The sequence below is a fragment of the Leuresthes tenuis genome, unplaced genomic scaffold (genome assembly GCF_036924035.1).
Source record: "Leuresthes tenuis unplaced genomic scaffold, fLeuTen1.0.hap1 SCAF_20, whole genome shotgun sequence".
Classification (NCBI taxonomy): Eukaryota; Metazoa; Chordata; class Actinopteri; order Atheriniformes; family Atherinopsidae; genus Leuresthes; species Leuresthes tenuis.
The window spans coordinates 13,264,335-13,292,233 of NW_027325374.1; the positions used below are offsets into that span (position 1 = coordinate 13,264,335).

The following is a 27,899-nucleotide window of genomic DNA, read 5'->3' on the forward strand; positions in this document are numbered from 1 at the left end:
CTGATCCGAGGTCTGTGGTCACAGCAACATCGGGGTGTATAAACAGTAATGAAATTTGAAAGCAGTTGGCGGATCGACGTTGGTACAGCTCCAGTGATGACACTTCACAACCAAGCCTCAAGTGACTGTGAACTAATGTGAAATACAAACAGCCCTTTAATTCTGACACACGTGGAAGGATTAAATGACAGAAAGAACTTTTGAACTGATTTGCTAAAAGAAAGAAAACGCACGTTGTTTGTTTAGTAGATTGCATTTTACTTCATGAATATTTAGAAGCTGTGAAGTCGCTTACTTGATTGTAAAAAACTAAAAACAGCCTATTTCATGCCAATTGTTTGCTGGTTTGTGAATGAAAAAAGCTCTATTGTGGCTGTTAATAACAGTTTTAAGTCATAGAACACAGCAGGATACATGCTTTGCACTCGTCTTTGACTGCAGGACCTTTTAACCTCCTCTATGTTAATCAGTTCTACAACGGGAAACCAAAGGGTTTGATCAGCCTGAATGGGCACTTTTCTTACCATGGATGCACTAATTTTGGTTGCTCCTGGAGGTTCCCAGCTTTAGAACAGAATGATAGTGACCCACCCACCGAACTCCATATATGAACTCCATAGGCTGCCATCAATCAGGCCACTGTACAGCTAAGGAAATGTATAGGGACTCAGCTGCACCGTGAGCTGATATCGCGTCTCTCGTGGCAAAGTTTAACCTCGCACTCCTAATGTGCGAGCTACATTATTCATTTCAATCTTTAAAAGATACTTTTCTCATTTATTTTGATTCACAATCCGGTGGCTCATGTGGGTTTGAAGGTGAAGAGACACAGAGGGAGAAAGACCGAGCAAAGTCAAACTCCATAAAAACAAGACAGCTGTACAGACTGAAATAGCTCTGCTACCCCCCACCATTCTCTTTCTCAGCCATTCTAACTCTCGACTAAAAAAACAGACTTCGAGCATATTGGCTTGCTTTACCAGTTCTTTTTTTTTTTTTACAAACAGCCACTGATATGAAATCACTCATTTGTAGACTAACTAGAAGCATAACGTCACTAATAAAATTTAATTGATAATGAATAGGTCTTAGTTGTAAATAAGTGCCTTTGTTGTAATAAAAGCTTATAAGGGATATCAATGCTGGCATCAGATATCTGTGTTTACAATGTTATTCTGTAAACAGATAAATCCTGATGTGATATTGAAATGTAACCAGTTCTGATTTTTTTTAATTAATATTAAAGTTGTGGTCTGTGGCGCTGTTTAGTTTTTTGTGGAAATGGCAGGCATCTGTGGATACATTTCTGATCAGTTTTGAGTACAACTGTAGTATTTCAAGGCAATATATGCAACATAGTATATGTGTTGAAAGATCTTACAAAAAGTCTGTATAAAAAAGTCACTTCATGACAACACAGTCTTTCACTAGAATGTCCAATTGCTGTGTTGCTTCACAGAGCAAAACGTTGCAGTTTCAGAAAATAGGTTCTAAAGTTGCAAAATACAACATTTTCTGCATTTGGCTTTATGTTAAACTGTCAGAGGATACAAGAGAGTAAACCTACTGCATTGTAAAGGCTCCAAAAAATATCACAGGCCTAGGTTTACCTTTAAGCACTTTGTTACACTTTGAAAGGTAAGACAAGAGAATCAAGTCCGTGTCCCATGGAACTCATCCATCCAAGACCCTTCACTTTCGGGTGTAGCCGTCGGTCACACTTGGTTATGGTGACACATCAAAAAGACAAGGTTAGGTTGAGATATAAACAAAAATAAGGTCAGGCTCAAATGTGAAAACATTTAAGGTTGCGGTTTCATGTCACCTGGATGCGTCTTTACACACAACAACAGGCACTAAAAAAGTTTCCCATTTCCCATCACAGTTTCTGACTTTAAATTGGACGTTGTCCACATGTCCGCTCTTACACGTTTCCTGGAAGGCTGAAAAGGTGATGCGCGACAAAGTCAGAGCCACAGAGGAATTTGCATCATTTATTGATAAATTTAACATGTAAGAAGTAAAAAAAAAAAAAAAGTTTAAAAAAAACACAGTATGCTGTTGGAACAACTAATTAGGAAATATCTAAACAAAACCGCTACAGTTTATATTCACAATATTGTACCTTTATATTAACATAATTTTAATAATCAAACTTTAAACTTCACATCTATAATCCAAAATCTATCAAGTTTTCTTCCTGCACACCTTCACCAACATGCCCTCTCTTTGACCAATCAGCAATCAGTTCCTTTATCTCTTTTCCAAAATCTTCATGCAGTTTACTAAAATCCTCCTGTGTGCCTAAACAGAAGCCTGAGTACTCCACCACGGGCAGAGGGGGGGTGCTTGCAGGCGCCACATTCGCGTTCCTCTTGGGCCACAGTTTGGGTGATCTCTTGCTCGTGGCTCTGGACGATGATATGGACTGAGGTTGAAGCAGTTGACTGGGTGCTGCCCCTGCTGCTTGTGCTGTATACAGAGACAGGGTTGAAGAGCGGGCGCTTAGGTAGGCCGCCTGATGGTCTGCCGGAGCTGTGCTGAAGTTCGGCATCGTGAAACTTTTGCCTGGTTCGCCGGGAAACGCATCTAATGCATCTAAGGAAAACGCAAAGAAAGATGGATTAACAAAAGCGTCCCATCAAACGCAAGGGCTGCAGCCGCTGACATCGCATGTGTTGGGCAGATGGCTGTTGGTTCAGAAGAGGAACTGCTCCAACTGCCAGACCTACAATCAATTTTCAACCAATGCAACCACTCTGTCTTCCACCTGTATAATTCACATGCAGCTAGTCTTTAAAAGGTTTTAATACCCCTGAAAATCCTGCATGTATAGTTTCCTACCAAGCATTATGTAAGTGAAAGTGAGAGTGAAACAATCTTCTTAACAGAGGCCCAATTACCCATTCAGAGAAAAAAGTTAGCTTCAAGCCTAAACAATTAAACTTTTAGTGTACAGCTTTTAGTTTATCAGCTTCAATTAGACCAAGTCTGAAAATCAGTGTGTCTAAACTGCCTGATTCTATGAGATGATCTTGTCAGCCTGCCCTGTACCACAGTGTACTGGGTATGTGATGCAGAGGCTGCAAAATGTGATGCAACTCTCCAGAACAAAGGTCACTCTCTTTCTCCCCACACGGATAAAGACACTCAGCCTCTCTGTCTCTCACCTCTGTACTTCTTCTCCATGTCCAACACCAGCAGAGCCAGGTAGCTGTGGCTGGCTGACAACAGGGCTTTGATCCAGCTCTCCTGACTGGCCTGGTCCTCCGCAGCGAACTTGTACGTCCGCAGCCCCGGCTCGCTCCACACCAGGGAGAAGGCAAACTTCTCTTCGGACTCGCACAGCTGCACGGTGCAGCCCTCCAGAACAATCACTCCAATCAGGTCCCGGTCGGCCGCCCGATCCTTGTAGAAGAGGAGGTTTCCCTTCAGCACGAACCAGCGCTTCTGATAGGAAGTCTTTATTTCTCCCTGTGAAACACTCTGTGGGTTACTCAAGCGTTTACAAATCCCCCATGTGCTCAAGTGATTACACAAGCTGAACTGCTAAATGTGAACCTCAGTATGTGATGTATTTAATTTCAAAATAAAATCAAAGAAAGAAACAAAAAAAGATTGAAAGGTAAAAAAAAAAAAAAAAATACACCTGGTCTTAAATGTGCTTTACCTTTTTGGAGAGGTAACCCTCTTTGTCCACTTGTGAGTTGCAAGATTCAAAATAACTGACAACTTTTTCATCAATCTTCATTTCAACATTGCAGGGTGTTCAAAGCAGAATCTGCCACAGGATGACAAAAACAAGCCACGTCAAGCAGACACAACATTTGTGGGGAATTAATACTGACAAAACTGTTTATAACACAGTGTAGCTCCAAATCCGGAGGGCAAATCCGTTTTGTACACAGGAACACCTCCGCATCCCTCATTAAAGAATACTCTTTTAAAACAACGAGGTTTTCCTGGCGAGGTTTATTTCCTTCGCCAGGAAATAATAGTTTAATATGTGCCGGTGGAAACGTGCCAAGCAAACCGCCATTAATAACTCGCAGGTTATTGTACAGGCGGTAGCGTCTGAATGTGTCTCTCCACAACACAATGTGACTCAGAGTCAGTCTCAGCTTGTAATAAGTGATACAGTTTGGGAAATTAGGAAGCGAAATTTTCTCACATCCACACGATTCTGGTTTGCTTACCTTTTCGAAGTGTGTGTTGCAGTCCCCCCCCCAGTGGATGTCAGCCAGTGGCTTCCTGGTTTGGAAGGTGAGGGCAGCTCCACCTCAACGGCGCAAACACAGTGTGAACAACTTCAACTCTGAGCCAGCCAGCCAGCCTGCCTACTGTGGCTCACCGCTGCGTTTTTATTCCAAAAACAGACATTTAATGTATAGGCTACACATGTATTATTTATGTTGCTTCTGCAAATGCCACAAAACCTGGCGTCACATTTGACGATTGCGTAATATTGTGGTCGTGTCTGGCGGAGACACGCGGCCCATTTCAAAATCTACTATTGCACTTCGAGCTGTGTCGCAACTTTCCAAAACGAAAGTCATTATCAAATGGGAACTAACAGGGCAAACACAATAGAACAGAGAGGTCAGTCTGACATGGGCTATTTATTCCAACATTTCACAATATTTTATCGCATTAGTTTGGGGGCCATGTATTGTTGTAAGCGGTGAAACTAACTTTGATGTAGTATGAAGTCAATTTAGGGTACATTACAGCACATCTGGACCCTTTTGATTGAACTGTTCTCTATTGGTGAACACTTTACAGGATACACACACAGTCCACCATCTATGTGTGTGGCTGGATGCTGATAGTATAGCGGAAAGAACAGCATTTGAATTGTAACTTCGCACATGCAACCGTGTGAACATCGGCCAAATACTCCCAATCTGCGGCTGTGTGTGTTGGTTACTTTGTGTAAAACCACGACATCCAGTCTGTTCAGTCAAGAGTGTGTATGTGCAACACTCTCACAAATGCAACCCTTAAAACATCACCCAGTCCGAAAATATGGTGAATGTTAAACAGACTAACAGGGTTCATGTAAGGCGATGTAACTAATTACATTTCACCAAGTTTCTGGGGGATGTGAAGCAGCAAGCTGGAGGACACTTTGCTCTAGAAGTCATTCACTGAGCAGTCCGTGGTTGTAATAAATGGATGAATTACTTCTCTTACTCTTAAATCTGCAATGAATATCAACAACAACAGTTAACGAGCATTGAATCCATCTGAAAACAATCACGCAGTTCTGATTTTCACACGTTTCCATCACTATCTTTGACATTTTCTTCACGTTGGAATGGTCTGTGCGCTCCAACAAAGTCAACCCAAGACTTCCTGCTTCGAAGTAATGATGTTAACAAGTTTTTGAACCGTTCTTCGGAATGACCGAAGCGCTTCAGTCATCTTGAACTGCTCTCCGACCACCACAGAGACCATGTGGTTCACATCAGTAACCACATGATGAAACAGACCCATTTCCCCACAGCACCAGTACTACACTCCATTCAGGAAGATCTAGGCCCCTAAAGTGAATTCATGACACTGAATGTCTTTTTTTTTATCTCAATTAAACCTCATCCTCCATCAGAGCACTCTTTAGAAGAATATTTTTCTTCCTCTAAGTGCCCTTTTTACTCATTGCTGCTATGCACTGTGATGAGGATGACAGACAGCAGTATCACATCCCCCACCGCGCATCCTCTGGTTAAGGGAAATCATTGTTGTTGTTTATTCACTGACTGACCAAGAGGAGAGTTCCCACTGGGTGCTGCTGACTAAAAGTAACAGGAAGCCAAGACCGAGGAGGAAGTAAATACAAGGTTCTCTGTGATGGCTGAGTTGTAGCGGAGAGCCAGAAGATGGGGTCAATAAAGACTGAAAACAGCCAAATGGGAGGAAATGTGGCCCAAATTCACAGCATGCAGAGGTTTGCAGAAGATCTGGCTTTTGCAAAGCAAACTATTAACAGCATCACTACTTTTTAGACCAAGGTTTTTCGAAGATAGAAATCAGCTTTGATCTGAATCAAGAGCGGCACAGAGGGACAGTGTTGTTTTGTTAAGCCGATGTTGCAGTCAAAGTTCCCACTCCGGGCTTTGCTCCGTATTACATCAGATCCCAAAAGAGTGGAAAGACAATAAAAGAGCCAGAAACTTCTGAGTGGGTGTCATCATCCTCCTCTTTTATTTTCTGTTCAGAACACCAATCACTGTGTCAAATTCAAATTCTACAACATAAAACAAAACAGTTGGCCAAGCCACGTCTGCTGAAATAACACTGCACAGATACCAACTCATATAGAGACAGTGCAGCTTCACCAGATAGTTGCAAAGCATTGGTTGATAGTATTATAATAATACCCTGTTTACATATTCTGTGGCTTACAATACAAATACATTGCAGCCATTTCTTAGATTAAGAACACAGATTAGAACCAAAAAAAAAAATATATCAACCAAAGTCATACTCTATGGATCAGCTGTGGCGATTTGATTGATCTGCCCTTTGTTAGACGGAGAAATCATGACTGCTGCTCCCTCCATCTTTGCTGTAACTGCAAAGTCTCTCCAATGTGGATCCTCTGATGTCTTTTGAGATTCTCGCCGCGACTGAAACTCTTTCCACAAAGGCTGCAGTAGTACGGCTTCTCGCCTGTGTGGACCCTCTTGTGCTTTTTCAGGTCTCCCGCCTGGCTGAAACGCCTCCCACACTGCACACAGCCGTACGGCTTTTCCCCGGTGTGACAACGCTGGTGGATTCTTAAGTTCCCGACCCGGCTGAACGTTTTCCCACACACGACACACAAGTGCACGTCGTTTCCCCTGAGGTGCTCCATTCTGATTTGCCTTCCGTCAAACCTGTTGCTTCTCGTGCAGCCCTGCCTTCTATGAGCAGCGTGATTTGAGTGGACGAAGGCAAGCCCGTAAGGCTCTGCGCTGACTTGCGGCCTGTGGGCCTCAGCAGAGGACTGGCGAGAGGAGTTGCAGCTTAAATCCACACATCCAGGATATTGTTCTTGAGTAGACGGTTGCTCTGATGCTGTGTACTCGCTTGGCTGGGTTTCTCTTTTAATGGCAGCCAGATGTACCTCTAGCAAAGAGTCAGAGTAAGAGTTGCACACACTGTTCAGAGAGACTGCAGTGTTGTCCCCGTTTGCTCCGTGCGACGCGTGGGCCGTCACAGAATCATCCCTTAAGCAAGTCCTCGTCTCCAGCTGGGTTTTGCCGTGTTCTGCTTGTGGCATTGTATCAATTTGGTTGTCTTGCTCTTTGGATTCCTGCTTCACGTCTGCGTCAGGCTTGTGGCTGTTTATCAGCCTGTCTTCTGTCAGAATGCCATCAGGGTTACGCTGCTGAATTAGGCTGGAATCTTCCTGACGCCGCTCAGCTTCATCTCTTCCTTCAGGCAAAAACTCACTTGTAGACAGAAGAGCTGCAACAGTTTGATAAAAAAAAAGAAATGTTTTTATGGTTAAGTGTTGAATGTGTTTAGACATTTCCAGCTGAACTGAAATATCCTAAGATAACACTTTAATCCACCTGTGCCTTCTTTGGGTATCTTTTCCTGAAGTTCCTGCAATTTTCTCCTCAGACTCTCATTCTCCCTCAGCGTCTGGACAGTTTTTTGCTGGTACTCCGACACCGTTTCCTTCACCACCTCCAGAACCTCCTGCACAGCCTCAGTCAGCAGTTTGGCCACACGGGCGTTCAAACATTCAAGTTTAGACATCCTGAAAGTAAAACCAGCTTAGGGTTAAGAAATTGCACATGGGTAATTGAACTCTCCTCTCCAAACAAAATAATACACTGGACATGTCAGATGAATGAATAAGTCTGTTGCTGACTCTGCTGTTTGGTTATGTAACAGCAAAAGGGGTCAGTTTTTGATTTACTAGTTACACAATACATCATGCAAGAATTCAAGAACATTTAACTCTTTCATGAACTACTCTTGAAAACAGGTAAGTAATACTTAAGATTTCATTTAATTAAATAAACGTGCATTTCATTTCAATGTAGCGCTAAAAGAACTGTATTATCAAACTTTCTAGCTCATACAGATTAGGAAACTTAGCACATTCATTCTAACTTGGCCCAGGCTTTAAAAAACTAAACGTGGAAAAGCGATAACAAATAATGACACAAAATTACAATTGTGTGCCTTTTCCACTCATTCCAGCCATTTATTTGTAATCAAACAATAGAATTACACTGACATTAAGTCAAAGCTCTTGGTAAATATCTTATAGCAAAATAAACTCTGGAATTCGACACCAATTTAGGACATACAAATATTTTATACATGTATCCGATAACTACAGTTTAGCTTGTCTCAGTCTCCTGGTTTAACATGTTTAAATGGCAGTTGTACCTGCAAGCTGCTCGTGAAGTTCTTCTCTTCAACGTCACTAACGTTAGCAACATTAGCTAACGTTAGCTGTTTTCCCTTCAAACATCCCAGAGGTCGACGACCCCGGCCACGGTTAACGTGTCAGCAAAATGCTTGCCTTCAATTTGCCTATTTAAACACTAAAAATAGACCAATTATGGACATAATATTACTAGAGCACAACCATACTATCTATGAGCACAACTCTGAAACGCAACAAAAAAAAAAAAAAAAACAGAACTCCGGAAGTATATTCAGACTCACATCCGCTGTGTTGTTTTCAAAATAAAAGCATTCCATCCATATGTTCTCAGTTTTTTTTTATGACAATTTTAGTGCAACACTACAAACATTTGAAATACTGAATCTAACCGATACTTCATTCCCCAGTCAGAAACCAAATACTTCCTCGGGTTATCCACAGAAATCAGTTATGTTGCATTATGTAATGTCATTCAGCCTGAAGAAGAGTCAAAACAACAAAACTTTAAGATTTACCTTTGCTAAAGCACATGAAAAGTAGCTTGATAAATATTAGTATATTAATCTTTGGTCAGATGTGACCCAGATAAATTTGTTGAGGTCACATGGCCCTCCTCACGTTTGGCATGAACCAGGCAAAGACCAAACACTGTAAATTCATAGTCCTAAAAGTGAAGCAAAGAGGTGGGAGTGTGACGATACAAAGAATATGATGTTCACACGTGGCACTGAAAATGCCTGTGAATATACCAAAAATACTGGGTGATAACATCATTCCCTGTCTACAGAGGTCTAATCGAGGAGGAATATTCCCCAAAAACATCCAAAGCACACTATCAAGTTCTCACAAGAATTTCTAAACAAGAGATAAGAGAAGTTATAGCTTGGAGTTGTGCGTTGCCTTATCTGAATCCAATAAAACACAGAGAAACAGCAAACAGCTGCTGAAAAACAAGTCTGTGAAGAATGGCAGAACGTCTCTGCGGAAATCTGTGCGACGCTGTTAACCGCCAAGCTCCATGCAAAAAAACACGAGTGTTGAAAAAAAACATAAGATTCCTCCATTTTTGGGTGATAAACCTCCCCAAGTTTATCTTATGTTGAAGCTCCTGCAGTGTCTATTTCAGACTCTGGTTCTCTCTTTTTTTCTACTGTTATTGTGGCCAGAACCTCCTGCACAGCTGCAAACAGAAGCTCGGCCCAATCAGCAACTCAGATTTTGAACATCTCTAAAAATTGCAAAGAGCAATGTTGGGATTTTGACCAATGTGCTCACATCTAGTAATCGGTTCTTGCCAATATTTAACTTTCCAATTAACATACTGAAAATATGTAAGCTATTTATGAAAATATGATCAAAATTCCACAGGGAAACCCTAAATTTATAACATCCACAGGCATATAAATCTACTTTCTTAACAGATAAGCAAAGGAATAAAGCACAGTCATAAATTAATTCCAGATTGATTTCAATATCAGCATTTATGCAGACAGTCGCTTTAATCTGCATTCACTCATGTAAAGGCAATGCAAGACACGGCAAGGATGTGTCTCTTTGGTATATTTACATATGGCTTTTCTCAGATCTCAAATACAGGCAAAACAAAGCCCACCTCTGTGGGCATGGAAACATCACCATCCCCTTCCCTGGTTTCGGGTTTCCAGTATCCAGTATGTGGTGTGTGACTGCCATCTAGTAGTGATGACAGAACAAACTCCACATTCATTCAGTTGATGTCTACAAGTCTTCTAGTTTTAAATCCCTCTGAGTTTGGAAAAAAAAAAAAAAAAAGAAGCTCTAGCACAGATATAAAAGAAGAATTTGTGCTGAAACTTTTGAGTTTCTGAGTTGCATTTTGAGCTTCTTTATGTTCACAACAAGTTGCACAAGTTTAGACTGTGTTTCTGTCTGTCTTACCTTCTCTTTTGTGACTCGTGAGGTAAATTACTCAGGAGTTCAACAGGCTACTGATAACTTATTCAAGAATATAGCATGCAAAGTGAGTTCAGCAACAGAAATAATAAAAAAGTGCTGTAAGGTCTGATTACACATTCAAACCTTTTTCCCTAAACCCATTCCTTTTCAAATACACATTAAAATAAGCTGTTGTAGAACTGGCAGCAGTTTGAACAGTTCATATAAAGTCAATAGTATACATCATACATTGGGTCATCTTTGCCTGACATATAGAGGAAAAAAAAAGAAGAAATTGTTCATGCAGGTAAAATGGCAGTGTTGCACTCATGGATGTCCCTCTAGAGTGGTTTCTTCGAACAGGCTGAGTAGGTTCTTTGGTTCAAAGTTGGGTCGGGTTACGGCCTCCTCAGCTCGAACCCAGCTGTGACCGCATCGCTCTGAGGACTTGGAGGATGAGGAGGCTGTATGACGCTCGGCGTGTATGGGGCTCGCGCTGGGTGTTAGTGTGAGGCAGGAACCATTTGAATGGATGCTGGAGGGGGTCAGGGCCAAGTTACAGGAGGACCAGTCACCCAAGACTGAGCAAGTGGACGCGTGGGCAGGACTTTGACGGCTGTGTATCGGCGAACCCGGAAGAGGAGTGGATGTGCTCTCCACGGACAGTCTGGATCTGACCCTGACGAAAAGTGGGAAAAGGGAAAAATGTAACAAGGGATCTTAACAGGAGAAACACTTTTAACTCCAGGTAGAAGCAAAGGAAGCAGTCACACACACTTTTATGTACTGCTATCTCTGAAAGGGAAATCATCTGTTCTTCACTAAAATAATAATAAAAAAATAAAAAAAACAGACAAGAGTCTTCACAAAACATCAACCGATCAATGCAATGAGTCTACCTGTGTAAGAAGGAGGGGGAAAGCTCTCGGTCTATGTTATGCAGAAAGACTGCGTCATCCTCTGGACTCCCTGGGTCAGTAAGCATGGTACTGAGAGACAGTGTTAAATCCCCGTCCCAGCTGTCCTTAGGAGGAGTGCAGGGCACTGGCTTCGTCCATCGGGGGAGGAAAGACAAGTGAAAGGAGGAGAGGAGTCTGCACCCAAGGCACACCACAAACTATGAGGAAAAATTCAACAGAAAAATAAAATTAAAATGACAAGGCAGGCCATTTCTGGAGGGGGAACTGTGCAGAATTCCAGATTTTGTTAGTTGTGGTAAAGGCATTAAAATAAGCCATTGTAGAAAAATATGACAATGGCGATGACAATCAACTGAAAACATGTAAATCAAATGAAAATATGCGAGTGGGCTGTTATTAACATTGGGAAACCCTGCGGTTTTTGTGCTGCTCCTCCTGCCCTCACTGAACTACGGTGAAACAGAGGATCTTACTCACAAAGTAACGCATTTAAGAGGTAGCTTCATTTTTCAGAAAGCTTCAGAAAGAAAAAGAAGACGCTGAAATAGTCTAAAAGTCCCTAAATCTAACCCTAATTAGACATTTTTGAGTGTATTCAAATCAATTTGCTTTGAAAAGTGACCGCTGGTTGATGAGGAAAAGTTTCAGTTGGCAGCAGTCCCTCTGGAAACATTACCTGGCAAAGGGAGGCCAACGTCAGCATCGTCTCAGTAACTATGAGATAAATGTTCCTTTTCCACCTATGTTTCCGAACAAAGGGGAGGGCCAGAAGCTCAGACACCGTCGGCCTCTCAGACGGTTTTGGGGCCAGCATCATCTTTAGGACTGACTGCAGCTCAGCAGACAGGCCTGTGAATATGGATAGAAGTAGTTCAACACATCATCCTCTATCAAGATATTGCTGCAATTTGCGAGAGCTTTAAAAAGGTCACAAGGGTGTATCTTACCATTGGTAATCTCTGAGGGAAGATGACCCTGTCTGAGCTGCTGCCATCCCTCACCACCATTTGGAACTTCCATATTACAGGCAAGCTCCAGAATAGAAACACCCAAACTTCAAAAATAAAAATAAAAGACAACGCACAGAGGCATTATTTCCCCTTCTATATGTCAGTTTGAATAAACATATTCCAGAATTACATCAGTTTCCTCTATATGTACCTGAAAACATCTGCAGCAGGTCCATATTCCCCACGGAGCAGCTCAGGAGCCATGTACCGAGGATCACCCTCCTGGAAATCTTCCTTGACTTTTCCCTCTGCGGGCTCTGCATTTGTCTGCTTGAACTCCAGCAGCAGCCCAAAGTCCCCAAGCTTGAGACGCCCAGAGTCAGTGATGAGGACGTTGGCTGGCTTGAGGTCCAGATGAACAAAACCATGAGAGTGCAAGTGCTGCAGTGCTGATAGGAGGTCGCAGAGGTAGGCCCATGCTGCGGGCTCGTCTGAGACGTTTCAAACAAAAGCAAACATATGTACATGACATAAATAAATAAAACATCTGAATAGACTTTTTTTTGGGGTCTTTTTTTTAAAACAGACCTGTGCCAGGAGGCTTGTTCTCAGCGTGGAGCAGCAGGCTGGTGCTACACAGCTCTGTCTGAATGTACAGTCGGCCGCTCTCCTCCCAGGCAGCCATGAAATTCAGGATGTGAGGATGAGGACATATACGCTCATGGTTCCTGGCTTCCTTCAAACTTCGGTTCCTCTCACTGTTACCCCTGAAGCGCTGAGACGAGCGCTTGACTGCATACAGGCGGCCATCCTCATTACTTTGCACCTTGAAAAAAAAGAAAAAAAAAGAAGAGAGAACGCTAGTCTTGTCTTCTACCCACATATCAACACCTGAAATTAAAGGTCATCATGACAAAAGGAGGCTTTTGGAGAAGTCTAAATCAGGTCGGGAGCCACAACAAGTTTATTCAAATAGTTGAAGATCTCTTTGGTAAATATTGTTGTTATGGCTTAAACTCCCTTTCAACTGAATCCAGTGTCAAAGAACATTTTAAACACAATTCTCCATTCTTAGCACCTTACATTGCTTGACTTAAAACTCTGTATCATATGGCAACTTTCTCACAAAATTCCAGTGCTTAAAATGCAGAATTTCCAGTTTCCTGAATGTTAAGAAATGCCAACTTCTAATAAAGTATATCTTTATACCTGTTATGTATGCATGTGCGCACAAATCTTTCTGCTGCTCACCTTGTAGACCTCTCCAAAGGATCCTCTTCCCAGGAGGCCCAAATTAGTAAAGCACTGACTGAAATAGGACTTATGTTTACTGGGATCATATACAGAACTTGGAGGGGGAGATTTACTAAAGGACTGAGACAGGGGTGTCCAAGGGGATAGGTGGTGGGGGAAAATCCTGCTCAGAGGGGGGCATCCCTTGGATGGTGGCAGTGGGGGGAGAGAGTGCGAGAGCAGAGCAGGGGAGGAGCAGGAGGAGTTCGACACAGATGATGAGGAAAACGGGAGCCGGCGCTTTTTGAGGGAGAAGGACTGCTCTGCGTGGGAAAAGTGGGTTGGGAGAGGGAGAGGCACCCTGGGCACGGTGGTGTCCACTGAAACCGACATTGTGTTGAGATTTCTTCAGCCCCGTTCAATGAAGACAGCAAGCTGTAACAATAAAAAGACTTTTAAATTATTAAACAGGCCAAGTTTTGCACTGGAGTGGCAGTGCGCCTCTTTTCTGCTGATGCACAAAAGCCTTGTTCATCTAAAAGTATGGATGACTAATTTGTCATATTTGCACTGAACAATAGCACAGAATTGAAAGACGTAGTTAACTTTTGATGCATGTTGAAAGCTTTGATGACAAAATCTGTTCGGAGGGGGGCACCAATCTCGATGTGATAAAGGTAAGCAAAGTGAAATATTACAGGAACTGCTTAATCTAAGCTTGGTCACTCTCATTTGTCAAGATATCTGATAACTTGAATATCTTGTTTAACAGGAGTGTATGTCAGGTCTCTCGTCACCTAGATACTTAGATGACAACCTCGCTTAAAACACAGCAGGTTATACTAGCCTGCAGAAATCCACAAATTGGTGAACGAACCTGCTGAGAACAGGTTGAGGGGCCCAAGAGTGTCTGTTTTTTTACTTTCTTTCCAACCAGTTTCCAAGTAACAACAACTAAAATCAGAAATTAAATGTGACAGAAAACAAGCCAAAAATGCAAACAAACAGAAATTGGGCCACAAAGAGATACAAAACAAGCAGGAAGACCTCCAAGACATAAAAAAAAAAGGTTACCAATAGATGACACGTTGGCCAACACACAAAATAAATTAATAATGAAAAGTGAGCAGATACAGAAAAAAAATCTGAAAGAGGATAGAAAACAACCACAAATAGTCATTTGCATGGTCTGTGCTCAGGGGCCCGTTGTTTACTTCGTTCGTGCCTATTGACAGCCATCAACGTCAAATATATACGCACTGACAGTCATCAGCAACATGTCCATTTAGAGTTATATTTCTAACTTGACAATGGCTAACGTTCACAGTATTTAAAACAGCAATACTGTTCAGTTTTTGCTGGCACTACTGTCATCTACGCAAAATACATTTTGGCTAACATTAACCATGGGCGGATTAACAACAAACACATAACGTTGCTAGCTAACTGCCCTGAGGTCAAATAGCTTAGTGTCACTGAGAATTTGGCTTTAAGCAAAGTCAAATAAGGCAGTGTTACCATACAAACCATAATCCAGTTTTAACGCCAGTTTCCAAGACAGAGAGGCTCAGATAGTCGCTGCGTCCAAATCTGCGTGTACATTCAGCAAGTTTGTAAACGCCTCGCGCCAAATTCTGAATTTTTTTTACGCAGTGCTGCGTAACTGCCTGCCGTGAATACGTGCATTGCGCAATATCCGCCAGTGGTGCAGTCTGGGTTTCTGCTGCAAAACTCATAGGGCTGGCGTAACTGGCTAGCTAGCTGATCACTTGAAATGGTAACTTTATTCATTTATTTATGTATTATTTTGTGAGAAAAGCGTCTATATAGAAATAATCATATAACTATTATTGATATATTTGACGAGATTAAAGCTACAGAAGTGTTATTTTCACTTTGTTTTTGTTAGCCTGCTAAAGCTAAGCTTGTTGTGTTAGCTTCGCTCCTCCATCTGTTACTGGCGGTGTTGCTAACGAGTTAACTCAGTTTGTCTAATCTAGGAAACGATGTAAGGTTAGCCACTTGACTAATCCAACAAGCTAGCCAGTCAGGGAATCTGATAATATTGTCATTATCAGTAATACAGAGCCTGATATTTCAACATTTAGGCCTAGTTTTGAGTAGTCAGGGTTGATTTCGAGCTAGCTCACAGCTACGTCTGCTTTGTATCTGCTCGGTATTATTTACGACCCCATCAATGAATTATCTGCGTTAAAATCCATTGTTTCTTGTGACTCTTTAAGCGGTGGGTACGGGAATGTTCCCCTCAGAAATGTTCAACTACACTGATTTTTCTTTTTTAGTTTATGCTGTTTTTTGTTTTTTTTTTGTTGCTGTTGATCACCTGCATTAGTTAGTTGTGGTAAATGCCTTTATGTAAAGGGGAAAACACAAAGTTCAGTTACTGACAGTTCATAATATAGTGGAAAACAATGCAGTAAAGCTTTCAAGCCATTGTATTTTCCTTTTCAAACATTAAAATTTTCATTGGTCAGCATTTTTACTGTAAAATCGATCCCTGCTGATTCAACAAAACCTTACAGAATTTACTCTTAGATCCTAGTTTGTGTCTGGTTTTTGTTTTCTGTTTTATTTTGCTGGGTTTGAGGGGTGTGAAGAAAAAAAAAGAAAAGTGCACCCAGCTCACTATGAATCCTTGAACTTTCAAACAATGCTAAACTATGCACATTAAAAAAGATATCACACACGTTTGTTTGGGGATAATTTAAGGAATCATGAACTTTGAAACTTTAAGATTGGATGGATAACAAGCAAACAACCGCTATGGAGGTAAACTGAAATTGTTATCGAGCCAGTTCATTGTTTCAGTGTCTGCTTAAGCAAGGCCTGTGTGACATAAATTTTGTCGCTAAATCCCTCTGGCTGAGCTCATTTTTCTGTGTTTATATGAAAATGGATAGAATACAGTTTATATATAAAAGTTTCTACTTATTGCACCATACCCGATTAAGGGCTACAAGCAGTTTTGCATCTGTCATGCTTTGACATACATACATACATGCGCACAAACAGACATAAAACACATACTACATTGTGGCATAAGTTAATCAAGAGATATGCTTGTCAAAAGAAACAGAGAGGAAAAGATGTCAGTGAACAGATTGACAAGACACGAGAAAATAGCATGTTGCTGTGTTAGTCTGCCAAAAACCGGTCTTGTAAAATGTATGCTAACATGTTAATCTGACCGAAATCGAGCTTCTCAAACTTGAACGAATGCACTCGGATGAAATCATGATAAATTCCATCTTCTTGTAAGAACAGCAAAGCGTAACTGTATGATAATACAGCGAAGCTGCTTTCATTCGCATACTTTTCTGTTTCTTTTGTCAGACTGCTAAGTGCGCCAAAGATTATGATTGAACATCAGACCGTTTAGACCATGTGCCAACTTCAGGCAGATTTTACGACTGCAACGCCATCTGACAAAAGTTACTGAAAGATAATCTCTGTGCAGTTAACTCATCCATAGTGTAGAGGTTATTATGGTGGATCTGATAGAGGATGCTGAGCGAGGAAGTAGAATATAGCATGATAAAACCAACTGTGTCTTTAAAGATTGGTTCTCGGACCTAGAGACCAAAGACCATTAGGCTGCCTGGTTTTAGACTCAGGAAATGCTTAACTGGATCATCTCAACATTATATGTTTGTATGTGGTAGGGTTACATCGTATACTGAAATTGGATATTATTGCAATATTAATATCCTTGAGAAAATATCAATATGGCATAGCTATGTGGACTTGACACACCCATTGAAGGGGACTTCTAACAACCACAGTATGGGTTAGTCATGTTTTTTCACAAAAGGTTTAGTTGTTGTGTGGTCTTTATTTCTTAGTATTGAAAAAAGAGAGGAGGTCCAGTGCTGAAGAGGAAAGGACCAGCACCTGTTTCAGACACGTTTGGTTTTTGAGTAAATCTATGAGAAACCGACACCTGTTAAAACCACAAGCTTAAACAACGCTCCTCTGAATAAGAAACTCTTCATTTACATTCAGATTAGATATATTAAACAGTCACCAAAGAACAAGCTGTTCGAATTTGTAATTAATCGTAGTCCTTATCTTAGAGTGAAACCAAAATAAAAAGATTCCATCCACCGTTGACACATAATCGTGTGCCTGTTATCTTCCAGGATGTGTTCCTAATGATCCGGCGTCACAAGACCACCATCTTCACAGATGCTAAGGAGTCCACCACTGTCTATGAGCTGAAGCGTATTGTTGAAGGAATTCTTAAAAGACCACCTGAGGACCAGAGGCTTTACAAAGTGAGTTAAGTCCCAGATTCTAAGGCATAAGAGAGCCCTAAGCATGGTTAGTTGGGTAAAATGAATGTGATGGATCTTACCAGTCAGGTTCAAAGTGTCTTTCACACACACATATATATGTATATGTCAAACAAACTGACTTTTTTTAAGTTAATGAAAAAAAGGTCAGATTCCTACACTTTAAGGCCTTTTGGAATGTTTTTGATTTTTCTGACATCTTCAACCTTTTCCCCTCAGGATGATCAGTTGCTAGAGGACAGCAAAACACTGGGGGACTGTGGATTCACCAACCAGACTGCCAGACCTCAAGCACCAGCCACAGTTGGTCTGGCCTTCCGTATAAATGGTGGGTTATGCAAACGCTATTCGTGTGCTTCTCCAGATCAGATATGTTTCCGCATAATAGCTCATTTCTCTCTGGTACAACAAGCATTACCTGTCTGTCTGCATATTTTATAACTTTATCTGATTTATTTTTTTGTTGTTGATTAAGGACACTTTCTACAGGTCTTGTTTTGGGCTTTTTGTCGGGGAAATTACTGGCACAATCAATGGAAAGTAATTGTTCTTTTTTCCAGTTAATCTGCATTGATCTCATTTCTACCCTCAGATCAGTATCGGCTGCAGATGTCAGCAGATAATTGCGATTAATGACTACTTTAACTCGTTCTTTTAGTCTGCGCTGTAAAGTCTTTTCTTGTTGGCAGTTGTATCAATTCAACCTCAATCTGCCACATCTTTTTCATCCAGTGCTTTACTTCCCCATTAAAATGCATTTCACAAATTATACTTTAACTACCCTCATAGAAAATAATTCCTGCTTTTTTGTGTGTATGTGTGCATGTCGATTGTAACCAAGACAATGTTACTGTAGACAAAAGGTCCTTTTTTTTATTCCCACACAGCAGAAGTTGTTCACCTTATTCGTACCCACCACACAAGCTTGCAAAATTCATATTGTTCACTCTTTTTAAATGTTTTTGTCTGCATAGTTTTACAAGGGATGCTGCTGCAAGTACTGTCATCTGGAGCAAGATAGGTTTTACCTGTCAGGACATACTGCTTTCATAGCAAATAAGAGGGTAGATCAAATGCAGTTGATTAGCTGATCGTTGCCACGTGTGAGCGCCTCTATAAAAGCAGACGTTTTTACACTTTGCTGGTCTGGAGCATTCAGTTGTGAGATAACGCAACGTCATGGAAGAAAATCACCAGCATCGGCCTTTTAGGAGCAAACGTTGCTGCCCTTCTGTCTCGGAAGGGTTATGAGGCCATTTTCAAACTATTTTTAGTCGCATCATTCTACAGTTGGATATATTATTCACTAGTGGGAAACATTCAAGACAGATGCCAATCTTCCTAGGAGTGGGCGTCTCACCGAGTTCACCCCCAGGTCAGACTGTGAAATTCTCAGAGAAACTGGGAGAAACCAGAGCTACATCTCAGACTCTGCAGGCCTCAGTAAGCATGTTAAATGTTAAAGTTCATGATGGTGCAATTGGAGCAAGACTGAACAAGAATGGGGAGATGTTTCGAGAAAACTAAGCACACGATATCCGCACAAACACTTCACACCGACTGTCAAGCCTGGTGGTTGAGGGGTGAGGATTTTGGCTTGTTTTACAGCCTCAGGACCTGGGCACCTTGCAGACATTAAGTTGACTATAAACCCCTCTGTATATCAGAGTGTTCTCGAGCCAAAAGTGAGGCCATCTGTTTGACAGCGTGGCCAAAATAACAAACAACGATCCCAAGCATAGCAACAGATCTATAACAGAACGGCTGACAAAGAGAAGAATTAAAATGTTTCCATGGCTAAGTCAAAGTCCAGACCTCAACCTAATTGAAGTGTTTGGTAGGACTTTAAGAGAGCTGTGTATAAATGAAAGCCCGCCAGCCTCAATTAAATAAAGCAGCATTGTAAAGATGAGTGGAGCAAGATTCCATAATGATGTGAGACCCTCATCATTCAGGAAATTATTGCTTCAAGTTATTCCTGCTAAAGTTGGTTTACAAGCTTTATATATATATATATATATATATATATATATATATATATATATATATATATAAATAATGGGATGAAGTAAATTTTTCACACAGCGCTTCCGCATTGTAGACTTTTTGTAAAATGACTAATGACATGGTGTGATATGTCGTGTTGTTTTTCATCTCTCACCTATTTTTTAAGCTCCATTAAGATTATGGCTCATGTCTGGTTTGAATGTTCACCATCAAAATGTTTCTGTAGCTCTCTCTGCTGGATTCTGCTCTTTTTTTTTTCTGTTGGATAAAGAAATCTCTGTTTTTTGGAGTCTCTGAAGGAGATGTTGGACCCGGGGGGGGGGGGCGCATTAATGTAATTTTAATGTAAAACATCTAGAAGTGAAGTTCGAGATGGATTTTAACCTGTTTATGAGTGTCAGGAAGGTGTGATTCCCAAAGTTTTAGATTTTTCCTTGATCATATTAAAGAAAGTCCACATCACGCTCTTACTCGTGTTAAAACGTGTTGACCTATGTCCAAAGCCCTCGCACTGTGTGACTACTGTTGCTTTCAAGCTTGTTCTTAAGTGACTTAAACAACTATTTGAGTTGATTTGTACTCCTCCAGACACTTTCTACTGTCAGAGTTCACCGCGGCAGCTGTCTTAACATGACTTATGTAGCCACTTTAAACTCCGCTGTCACGATGGTGCTCATGTTTCTCCACCTCCTCTGCCCTACAGATGAGATGTTCGAGCAGCTGCACATCGAGGCCTTCTCCAGCCCCCCAGAACTCCCCGATGTGATGAAGCCTCAGGACTCCGGTAGCACTGCCAATGAGCAGGCGGTGCAGTGATAGCAGCGGGAGGAGGCGAGCAATGGAGGGAAGGATGGGAGTGGGTGTGTGTGGATTAACTGCAGTGAGGAAGTAGCGGGGTGGTGCATATGTAATATAATTTAATATGGTGGATGGGAATAACAGGTAACCAAGCCTATCCATGTTACCTTCATGCTATCATATCAGCACTCTCGCCCCCGACCCAAATTTACTTCACAAATCTTTTTTTCTTTAATCTCCGGTTTCCACGTCACATGCAGTCCAGCTCCTTGAATTTGCTCTAAAGCACCAACTTGCTCAAACTTCTGAGAGGAAACGTTGGTTTGGAAAAGTACGAGTGCGTGTGTAAGTGTGTGTATTTGCGTTAATCTAATTATTATCATTAACATTTTGGAGGAGGTGGAGGCATAGTCGTGTGTCACAGTGCTCTAGAAGTAACATGCATGGGTAAGAGTTCAGTATTCCAATTTAGCAAACTGCATGAACAATTTCAAAGCAAAGGCTTTTTTTTTCCCCAGAAACAGACCGACCACTGATTATTTTACTTGGTCTGATGCAGACAGTTTTTTTTTGTTGTTGTTGTTGTACATTTCTGATTCAGCTTCATACCTGGAAAGACCATCCTTGCCAAGTTTTTGTTGTTGTTTTTTTTTTTTTTTTTTTTTTGTTTCTTTGTTTGTTTTGTTTCTTTAGTATATTTTACTTGTCAGTCCGTTGTTGTGTTTCATGCACTGAGACCAAAGGCGGGTTACCTCTTAGACAGCAGAGGGATGTTTTTGGTCAGAGGACATTTTGTCTGTGACATACAGTTAAAAAAAAACAAAAAACATGAGGAGCTTTTTCTTGTGTCAACTTTGTAAATGCATACGTCACGTCACAAACATTGTGACACCACCACCACCTCCGTCACACAAACATAGCTTGTAACTGTGAGCTTGCCGAATTAAAAAGTTTTTCCTGTTTTGTTTTTTACTTTGTTGACTGATTTTTGTTTGAAACCAGCTTCTGTCGACATGAAATATATACTAGAGAATTGAAAATCATACTACTGTGGAATTATTGTTATTAATATGTTATTTTTATGGATATGTAACAAAATAGACTAAAAAAAAAGCAGTAGAAAAACTTGAAATATTTAAGCGTAGCAGAGAGTAAGGTGTGGTTGAAATTTTAAGAGATTAAAATTAATGGATTGGGGTCTTTTTGCTTGGCAATTTAATTTGGCAGGGATGTCACATTTCCCATGAGCCCCCCCCAACCCTCTTCCTTCTCTCCATTTTATTCCAGCTCTGTATCCTCAATATTTCCTGTTCAACTCATCTGGATTTGGGCTCTTAACTCCAGGCATTATATGGGCTTTGAAAAGCTCAGTCTGCTGCTCTCACAGGAAATAGCTTTGCGTTGCCATGGTTACGTACCATAACAGATGCTAACAAGTGCCAGAATGTACCTGCAGAAAGCCTTCAATAAGCACAGCTTTCAAACTAGTGTTAAAAAATAAAAAAAATCCCCATCCTCACACAAAAATCAACTCTTTGGAAAATGTCTAGAAGATACCGAAATAAAAGACAATTTCCAGAGCTGCTGCAGCAGGCTGCCACTAGGGCGGCGCTGTTGCTGAACTGTTGATAATTGTCACTAATAAATGAAATTTTCTGAGTCAGTCAGCCATTAAGGTGAGTTGTCATGGACAATAGAAGAACTTCTTATAAATAGGATAGAGCCATATTAAATTAAACTTAAGTTTGACTGCAATAGCTTAGATTTTGTTCATATTTATTAGGTTTTGTTGCAATAATTATGTTGCCTCGCCGCTTGCATTAAAGTGTAATAATTCCTGTGCTCCCACAATGGATTGCTCTCTGACCACAGGCTTTCTGAATCTATGTTACAAGCTTCTACATGCACTGTGATTTACTTATCTGATGGGAACTTGAGAAGCAACAAGAGGGTTCATTTAGCCTTCATTTGTATGCTGTTGATCGACATCCGTTATTTGCATCTAAATAACTACAGATAAAGTGGTTGAACTTGTATGCGGGTTTTTTTTCTCCGGCCACAAAGAGAGTTCTTTATGAGCAAACAGGAGGAAGTGATGCAATTTTTAAAAAATAAAGAAGTGTTATTAAAGCTAACGTGAATTTGTGTTAAAAGTCGACTGTCGACGGGAGAGCGATTACGGCGACCAATCCTGTATATTAATGTGAATGTGAGAGTCATATGAGGGTAGACTTACAAAAAGTGTTAACACACACATCCGGCTATAGTGGAAAAGCTTCTTGTTTTTGGACGATCGTGTCTCGAATCATTTTTAATATTTCTTCATTTTTTTTCTTTTATTGTCCAGAATTGAATAAAAGTCCAACTAAAAACATTAAACATGGAGAGAAATAAAATTTGTCCCCATTTTTATTCAAAGTTCACCGAAAGTTGACTGAAATTAAAGCATTTTTTTTATTACCCTGTTCGCGTCTCTGTGCGCTTACTGGCGAGAGGAAACCCAGCTGCTCTCCTCACATGCCCACTTTGAAAACGAGGTGTTGGCCCAATGTGAAAGATCACTCCCAATACATACCAGTGCGTCACTAATCTCACATTTACCTCCTCGCGTAAAAACGGCACGTTTGGTTCACGTTTGTTGGTATCAAAGAACCTCTGAATCTTAATTTTCTACCCCAAATATGGAGCAGGAATGTCCAGGATGACGTATTGTGTCAGGGCGAGGGAGGGGATGTGGGCTTGTTACCACATTTATTTAACTACGCCTTCTCCGGTCTCAAGTCCTGGTAGGCATTACACAGGAAGAGAGTTGGAGAAAGAAACGGGACGCCCTCCCTCTCCTCCTCCTCCTCCTCCTCCTCCTCCTGTTCTCTTGGCGGATAACGGTGTCCAAGAAGTTATTCAGGACCGACGCAGACAATAGCGCCGATACTGCCTATCCAGCTCTGATATACGGCCATCACCACTTATTAATGCTGCCCGGGTTGTGTCTCAAAGAGGAAAACAGTCGGCTGATACCATATCATGGAGGATTTGGGTAAGAAAAACAGCTGCTCTTCGTTTCATGATTTCTAACTACACGTTGGAATATCTTGGAGGGATCTGTGGGAAGGGGTGGTGTACCCAAACAGAGGAAATAGGGTCTCTGTTGGTTCTGGCAGTCACAGAGTTCAGTTCTTTTCTCACAATGGCACGTCTAAGGCTTTGAAATATAGGGAATTTAAACCCCTTTGAGACAAAGAAGCAATGGAAACTCCTGGAGCAACTTATTATCTGACCAAAAAAACCCCGAAACATTAATTCTTGTGATATCCTTTCACATCTGCTGTACTGATCCTTCTTTGTGTGTTTCCACAGTTTGCTAGAATTCTGAAAAGTAGACTTGCAGCATCATGTTTTACCCTCACAAGAGCCACACATGCACACACACAAGCGAGACATAAAACAACATATTACTCTGCATCTGCCTGACCGCCGCCGACTTTTTCATGCATGTCCTGCAAACTCAATAAGTTCTTTGTAAATTAGATTTAGAGGGATCCACAGCTTCTCCATCAACGAACATTAACAAGTCGGGAATAGAGAGAAAAAGCTGCATAATGTTCAACAGGATGCCGCCCATTGAAAACATCAAAGAGGACTGTGTCCAGCATCGGGGAGCATCTTCTTTTCTACGGACTGGTGCTCTTTTTTCCCCTCTACAAAACAACATCAGGAGAAGCTGGCTTTTTGTGTTTTGGAGTAGCTGTGTCAGAAAGGCCCTGAAATAGCCCCAGAGCAACGCTGCTATTTGAAAAGCCACAGAGTTCAAGGAAAATAAAAAAAGGTTTTTTGCGTCAGCTGCCCATTTGCTCCCTGTGGATTCTTTCTTTTCTTCAAAAACTCCACCTTAGAGATCAGGTATTTGTGCCTTTCAGGAGAAGGAATGGCAAGATGTAGCCAAGCACATCTGGGCACATCTGGATCGGATTGCACACAGTGGAGGCCGAGTTACTTGGGTGAATGAGTGAGTGTTAGTCAGACTGTGGCCATGTTTGAGACTCGGTTTATGCCGTTGTTCAGCAGTGTTGTGAGTTTATGTGTTGGATCTGGTGAGGCTTTCAGAGAGTGAGACCACTTGTCAGAAAGGCCTATCGCCAAGACAAACAAGTTGGCAGGCAGCGCTAAATATGGTCATAATTCCCATTGAGAGAAGTTCAGCTCCTTATATGTGCAGTCTCTTAGATTCCATAAGAGACAGAGAGACTCAGCAGGCTAGACGAGGGCGAGTTGTTTATGCAGAAGCTTCTCAACACATGGCCGTACCAGAAGTGTGAATCATCTGGGTCAGAGATGACCACAGTGCTGAACCAAGGCTGGTGATGTTAAGATCCCTCATGTCTCATAACTGAGTAACGCAGAAAACAGGATCCAACAAGAGGTCAAATGTGGCTCAAACATTCATGATAGCAGTTCAGTAACAGCAGAATTAGAGAAGCAGGGGTTCATTCAGTGACTGCTTGAAATGGAAGAAGTGCATATGTCTCAACTGCGGTTTTGAAAGTCAAGAAAATCAACGCTAACAAGAGAACATATGTTTTAAGTGCTCAGAATGAAATGGAAATTTCAGCATATGTGCTTCCATCTGACAATAAAGACCATGTGATATGATCAAAACCCACAAAATTGAACTTTTTGATTAGAATTTCTTCATAATGCAAACAAAATGGAAAAAAAAAGCAAAAATAACTATGGATATAAGTGATGAACACTAATTAGAACGCTGATTCCCAGTCAAATAGTTTTCTTTTTTTTCTGTGATTGTCAGTGTGCATATTTATTCTGTCCTAGAACGTTCACTGAACAAGACCAACCTGGGAGTTAGCATGGGAACCCTCTGCTGCTCCAAGGAGGAAAATAGTAGTAGTGTTATGCAAACTTGGACAGAGCTAAACTGATGATCATTTCACTAATCACGATAAGATAGTCTCTAAAAATAGTTTGCTTACGGCATTTAATCTGTGGCTTTGGAAGAAGCTCATATCACGTTCACTTTATCATAATTGTCAATGATTTCTCACTGATCTGTGAGGAGCATTCACATCTGTTTCCCTGCCGTGATTAAGACTGGGATTTATTTGACTTGGCACTTCGTAATACAGATGTGCCAGAAAACCAAATAAGTACAGATGCCTCACATCAGCTGAAGTTGTCATTCAGTATTGTAAAACTCTATTGTAATGAATGCAGTGTTTGACAGTGAGCGAACAGCATCTCAACCCCCACAGAACCAGGTGTAAAATGCTCACAGGTTATAGACATGACCATCTCTTCTGATCACTAGAGTTTCATTGCAGACGGTCTGCATTACAAATTGGAGGCCTGAGGTCTGTATAATGTGGGCTATGTTTGCAAACGAGAATCTGCTGACAGTTTTTACTCTGAGTCATCATAGGAGTTGTTGGATCTAGTACTTAACGGCTCAAAAATAAAAGAAAATCAGGCCTATTACTTTGATATGTCTGTGATGTTTTTTTGCCAGTTGCCGCTATTAGAAAGTGGTTCTTGAAAATTTGTCAGGATCTGTGTGAAAAAATGACTGAAATGCTCGACTATAATACAAACTCTTTTTCTAAATAAACAACTGAGACAAAAACATTGCAACTGATCCTCATTTAGGGAATCCATTATTACATAACTGTGAAAAAAAACATTCAGTTTATACCTCTTTAATCTAAACTAAATGTGTGCTGATGGTTGTTGTCCTGTTGCATGACCCACTTTCTGGAATTCCTTTCACCAGTGAAGCAAATTTGAGGGTTAGTGGAAAAAGTCATGTTGCTAGTAGCTGTAATTTAGTAAAAGAAGTAGTTGTCCTAAATGGAAACAAACCTTGAGGAAGAACAAAAAAAAATATTTTGCTTCTTCAGGAATTAAATTTAATCTCTGGGATATCGTATATCACAGTCAAGTGAGTTTAATGTTTGCTGACTCAGACTGGAAGTCTCCTTATTTCAATCTTTGCCGGGTCAGGTGTAATTTGCATAGTTGTGTCCATTTCCCTAACGTGCATCAAATTGTCTTTGAAACAAGCAAACCACCTCAAGTGAGCAGATAAACCCTTTGGATTGCCATTGTTTCCATTCATCTTTTCTTATTCACATCTTCTAAATGGGAATAAAAATGGCAATGGAAGCCTAGCTGGTATACTTAGAGAAATATAGAAATAGTGTTTCAATGATGGGCTACGGTCCTCATGCTAGTACACACAGGCACAACACGTCTTGGTTCAAACAAAAAGTTCTAATTTGCCTCCTCCGTCTGTGAAACACTTTTCCAACTGGTCCAGAGGTCAGTATTCCCTATGGTCAAACTAGGAAATTAATCCAGAACAGCAGCCTCTCTGCTCCAACTTGGAGTTTGTAATCACTCATTTTAAGACACTCTTTTAAAACACCTCTCTTTGGCTTCAGCTGCATGTACAGGGACTTAAATAATGGGCTCTAAATGATGTCATGCAGCTGCAGAGACTAGCGTCGGAGCAAGTTTAGTCTCTGGACAGCCTCCACTTCAGCATAAGTGTGAGTGTGTGGGGGTGGCTGGTGGTGGTTTTAGGTATCAGTTGCCAAACACTCTTCCTCCTCCGCTTCCTCTATGTGCTGGCATGTCTCAGATATGAATGCAAAGTTGAATGTCTCATAATAATCTCGCTATGTCGATAGTTTATTTCTGAGTAATGGCAGTTCTGACTGTCCTGTCCTCTGGCTGATTTATGTCTGCTTATCCTCCATGTTGTGTTCAGTGTGTGAGCTGACTTGCTGCAGCTGCTGTATTGGTCACACTGGCTGTCTGTCTCTCCTCAGGAGTGCCTGAGCCCCCTAACTACCCTCTCAGTCCTCGTATTGTTGTGTTTGGTACGTAGCTTTTTGTGCATGGATGTGTCACATCTCTTCTTTCATTTACTACTCGCCCAGCCTTTTAGATTGCAGTTTCTGACATTTTGTTTCTTAACCTCTTCAGGGACAATCATAAATGTAGAGTTAAATTATTTGGATGGTAAACTGCTTTTAACTTTCATCTCAAATCAAACTAAATTGGGTTGTGAATTCAGCTAAACATCTGTCACCCTACCTCTCCCTTCTTTCCAGATGCCCTCCTTGCTGATTTGGAGAACACCAGCTCTCCTCTTCCTCGGTGTCCCGTCTTGCTCACCTCTGACCCTCCACAAAATGCAGATACCGCCACCCAGGACCCGGCCCAGACCCGGCCGCCACCTCCTGCCTACACACCCCAACAGGTGCACACTCAGAGTAGCATTCATTCATTCCAGTTGTTGCGCTGTTAATTCTGATTGTACTCAGCTTTTAGCTAAACTGAATTTAGAGAAAAAGTT

General features: G+C 41.2%; 5 protein-coding genes across 11 annotated transcripts in view; 2 read left to right on the forward strand and 3 right to left on the reverse strand.

The window, feature by feature from the left end:
- Nucleotides 1–1,978: 1,978 nt before the first annotated feature.
- On the reverse strand, nt 1,979–4,348 carry LOC140278168 (sesquipedalian-1-like). 2 transcript variants are annotated; one of them, XM_072373105.1, is made up of 4 exons: nt 4,197–4,348; nt 3,671–3,781; nt 3,171–3,474; nt 1,979–2,598 (listed from the first exon to the last, which is right to left on the reverse strand). In XM_072373105.1, the coding sequence occupies exons 2-4, from the start codon at nt 3,749–3,751 to the stop codon at nt 2,171–2,173; spliced, it is 813 nt and encodes a 270-aa protein (XP_072229206.1). In that variant the 5' UTR covers nt 3,752–3,781; nt 4,197–4,348; the 3' UTR covers nt 1,979–2,170. The 2 variants fall into 2 exon arrangements, with proteins under 2 accessions (XP_072229206.1, XP_072229205.1); XM_072373104.1 differs by lacking the exon at nt 4,197–4,348 and having other exon boundaries at nt 3,671–3,887.
- Nucleotides 4,349–6,174: 1,826 nt separating this feature from the next.
- Nucleotides 6,175–8,639, reverse strand: LOC140278567 (uncharacterized). Its single transcript, XM_072373605.1, has 3 exons — nt 8,392–8,639; nt 7,560–7,750; nt 6,175–7,452 (listed from the first exon to the last, which is right to left on the reverse strand). Exons 1-3 carry the CDS (start codon nt 8,442–8,444, stop codon nt 6,542–6,544), a joined length of 1,155 nt encoding a protein of 384 aa, XP_072229706.1. The 5' UTR covers nt 8,445–8,639; the 3' UTR covers nt 6,175–6,541.
- A 1,227-nt stretch (nt 8,640–9,866) lies between these two features.
- Nucleotides 9,867–15,036, reverse strand: pkmyt1 (protein kinase, membrane associated tyrosine/threonine 1). The gene is made up of 8 exons (XM_072373832.1): nt 14,937–15,036; nt 13,428–13,844; nt 12,765–13,002; nt 12,388–12,667; nt 12,174–12,280; nt 11,903–12,075; nt 11,206–11,423; nt 9,867–10,985 (listed from the first exon to the last, which is right to left on the reverse strand). The coding sequence occupies exons 2-8, from the start codon at nt 13,800–13,802 to the stop codon at nt 10,634–10,636; spliced, it is 1,743 nt and encodes a 580-aa protein (XP_072229933.1). The 5' UTR covers nt 13,803–13,844; nt 14,937–15,036; the 3' UTR covers nt 9,867–10,633.
- Nucleotides 15,037–15,105: 69 nt separating this feature from the next.
- LOC140278005 (elongin-B) lies at nt 15,106–21,499 on the forward strand. Its single transcript, XM_072372886.1, has 4 exons — nt 15,106–15,186; nt 17,570–17,704; nt 17,942–18,050; nt 20,433–21,499. The coding sequence occupies exons 1-4, from the start codon at nt 15,184–15,186 to the stop codon at nt 20,543–20,545; spliced, it is 360 nt and encodes a 119-aa protein (XP_072228987.1). The 5' UTR covers nt 15,106–15,183; the 3' UTR covers nt 20,546–21,499.
- Nucleotides 21,500–23,320: 1,821 nt separating this feature from the next.
- LOC140278004 (transforming growth factor beta-1-induced transcript 1 protein-like) overlaps nt 23,321–27,899 on the forward strand; it is a 68,035-nt gene continuing 63,456 nt past the window's right edge. For 3 of the 6 annotated variants that reach the window (XR_011909174.1, XM_072372881.1, XM_072372884.1), the window contains exons 1-3: nt 23,321–23,564; nt 27,370–27,420; nt 27,655–27,803. Coding sequence is in view for 5 of the 6 variants with exons in the window: in XM_072372881.1 (XP_072228982.1) it covers nt 23,552–23,564; nt 27,370–27,420; nt 27,655–27,803 (213 nt within the window). In the remaining variant the exon portion in view is untranslated. Of the gene's footprint in view, nt 23,565–27,369; nt 27,421–27,533; nt 27,563–27,654; nt 27,804–27,899 lie in introns of those variants that run through there. The other 3 variants (XM_072372883.1, XM_072372882.1, XM_072372885.1) reach the window with 3 other exon arrangements.